At 58.7% G+C, this 2,947-nt stretch overlaps 1 protein-coding gene across 1 annotated transcript in view; it reads left to right on the forward strand.

Moving 5' to 3' along the window:
- Positions 1 to 2,236: 2,236 nt before the first annotated feature.
- The window catches only part of LOC103777741 (protein-arginine deiminase type-3-like), a gene marked incomplete at its 3' end in the record, with an annotated part of 4,663 nt that continues 3,952 nt past the window's right edge, over positions 2,237 to 2,947 (forward strand). The window contains 1 exon segment of the mRNA XM_008945302.1: positions 2,237 to 2,328. Within this exon segment, the coding sequence (XP_008943550.1) occupies positions 2,237 to 2,328 (92 nt within the window).

Raw genomic sequence — 2,947 nt, forward strand, 5'->3', positions numbered from 1 at the left:
TGGACTTGATGATCTCTTCCAACCTCTGTGATTCTATGACTGCAGAGGTGTCAGAACCAAAGGAAGGAGGTTGCTCGGGGTGGGGATGGTTCAGGAGGTCGCTCAGAGGGATGGGATGGGTGGCAGTGGAGGAGTTGAGGATCTAGGCAGGACACAGCAAGGCATGAGGGGTCCCTGCATGGGATTTGGGGGGTGCTGGGATGGCTGGGGGGTGGCAATTCCAGGTCTCCACGCTCTCCCCAGCGCTGCATCGACTGGAACCGCGACCTCCTGAAGCAGGAGCTGGGCCTGAGCGAGCAGGACATCATTGACATCCCCCAGCTCTTCATCCTGGGGGGCTCCCGCGCAGACGCCCTCTTCCCCAACATGGTGAGACCCCCTCCGAGCCCTCTTTCTACACCCACGCCCCAGACAAACACACCTTTTGGGTGGAAAACACCGGGTTTTTGGTCTGGTTGCAGGTGAACATGCTGGTGCTGGGCAGACACTTGGGCATCCCCAAACCCTTCGGCCCAGAGGTGGGCGGCCAGTGCTGCCTGGAGGAGCGGGTGCGGGCGCTGCTGGAGCCCCTGGGCCTCACCTGCACCTTCATCGACGACTTCTTCTCCTACCACGTCCTCTCTGGGGACATCCACTGCGGCACCAACGTCCGCCGCAAGCCCTTCGCCTTCAAGTGGTGGCACATGGTGCCCTGAAGCACCCGGGGACGGGCTCAGGTCCTGCAGCCGGAGGATGAACGTGCCTTGGGTGCATCAGAAGATGCCTCAAAATAAAGGGTTCTGCCAATAAAGCTGCATTAACCCCCCGGGGGTGGTTCTTCCCCACCTCCCGGCCTTCATCCTCGGCTGTTGGGTTGAAAATGTTGGATTTAAGCACATGGAATGGTGGGAATATGGGATGGGGACAACACGAGGTCTCTTGGAGAGCGTGGTGCACGCAAGGAGGCTGCTGTGGTGCTTTGAGACCTCATTCCACCACCAACGGGTCTTACAGCCCCTTATCCCATGTTTGGAGCTGCTCATCCCTCCCCAAAATCCCTCTGCCAGCCGAGCCCCACACCCTGCTGGGGGAACCGGCCCCTTCCCTGCCTCATTCCACAGCAGTGGGAGCTCGTGGCACTTCCCCAGGCTGAGCTGGAGACCCTGCCCAGCTCCCCTTGCCCAGCAGGTACTGGCACCAGCAGCCAAAACCAGCCCCCACCCCCAGGCACTGCTTCACCCTGTCCCACCTGGGAGCTATTCTGGGGTTAAACCTCCTTTTTTTTTAGGGAAAATCTGCTTTTCTAGCAATACTTTTTGAGGTGTCCAAGCAGAACTTTGCCTCTCAGCACAAGCCGCTGCCACGCCGCGTTTCCCAGCGGTGCTGGAGAATCCAGGGGGGGATGCTCCCAAAAAAGGATCACGGGTCCTGCTTAGCATCTCTCTTTTTGCCCAAAAAGGTGGCTTCTAACCCCATTTCCCCTCCAGTTATGGCTCTGCCGAGTTCCCCCCAGCCTCGAGGAGGGATATTAAATTCCAGCGGCGCGTGACCCTGCAGGGAGTTGGTGGGGGGACAGCTGCAGCCACAATGGGCTCTCCCACGCCGAGACGAGGATTTAATTAGAACAAAGACAATTATAAACCGTGGTGGGTCCTCCTGTCCTCACCACAGGTGACATCCCAACCCCCTGGCCCAAGCAGCACCCAGGGGACAGGGCCAACACCCAGGGGATGCGGCCAACACCCAGGGGATGGGGCCAGCACCCAGGGGACAGGGCCAGCACCCAGCTTGTCCTTTCAAACCCGTGCCTAAAATAAGAATGAAAGCCAATTTTTTGTTTCCCCAGCTAGACAAACAAAACCCTTCAGAAGGAGAAATAAAACCCAGGCGAGCCCAGCGCTGGCACATCCCCAGCTCGGCTCCGGTGTCACGCTGAATATTTCACGGCGTGGGTTTAAGGGTGGCCGGTCACGTCGACATCTCTTCGTGTTAAAAACAGGGGGATAAAAGAAAAACCACATCCGAGGTTCTTCAAAAGAAACCCCAAACTCTGGTGGGTGTCCCCGGGTGCGTTTCCCCCCCTTGCACTGATTCACTCTCCATCGCCAGGAAGCGCGGCCGGGCGCTGCCGCACACCCAGCCCGGAGGTGGGATTAAAGCCGGGCTTTGGTTAATCCCCTCCCTGCAGCCAGGCTTTATAAATCCCCTCGTGCCACCCGTCGCAGCACCCAAGGGTGCCCCAGGGGCCTTTGCCAGCATGGCCCAGCAGCGCCGTGTCCAGCTCTCCACCCAGCGTCCCACCAGCACCGTCTGCGTGCTGGGCACCGAGCTCTCCCTGGACGTCTGCGGGTAAGAGACGCTGGGGGAGGGGGGGAGAGAGAAGAAAATCTGCTGCTTTTTTTCCTTGCTTTTATCCCGTTAATCAAGCTGATAAAAATAGCTCAGAGTCGGGTGGGGGGGGATGCTGCTCCTTGGGGGGGATTTTCAAGGAGATGCTGAGCCCTGGGAGGATTGGGACGCTCCAAATCATAAAGTAGCAGCCGGGCGGTGATGCCTCCAAGGGGGATTTTGAAGTTTTTGGGGTGCAAAAAGCCCCTCCCGGGAGCTTTGAGCGGTGACCCACGCTGAGGTTTCACATCCTGGCCAAGGGCTGCTGTGTCCTACTGCATAATAGAAATGTTTCCCTGTTTTGTGGAGAGCGAAACCACCGCGGAGCTGCTGGCCGGGGCGTCGCTTCCCGGCACCGGCTGTTTCAGGTGCCTCCTTGGCCCCAGCCCAAGTTTAAGAGCTTCTCAGAAGCTGTTTTGGTGCTTTTTGCTTCCTTAAAGCCCAGCTCAAGCAGCACTTCAGGGCTTTATTGTCCTTCACGCACCCGAACCCACACGCACCATCACAGATGACACCATCCCATCCTCTCTGGCTGGCCCTGGGGGGGCTTCTCCCCCTTATCCCTGGGGACGGATCCGCT

This window comes from Merops nubicus, unplaced genomic scaffold (genome assembly GCF_000691845.1).
Source record: "Merops nubicus isolate BGI_N331 unplaced genomic scaffold, ASM69184v1 scaffold28018, whole genome shotgun sequence".
NCBI lineage: Eukaryota > Metazoa > Chordata > Aves > Coraciiformes > Meropidae > Merops > Merops nubicus.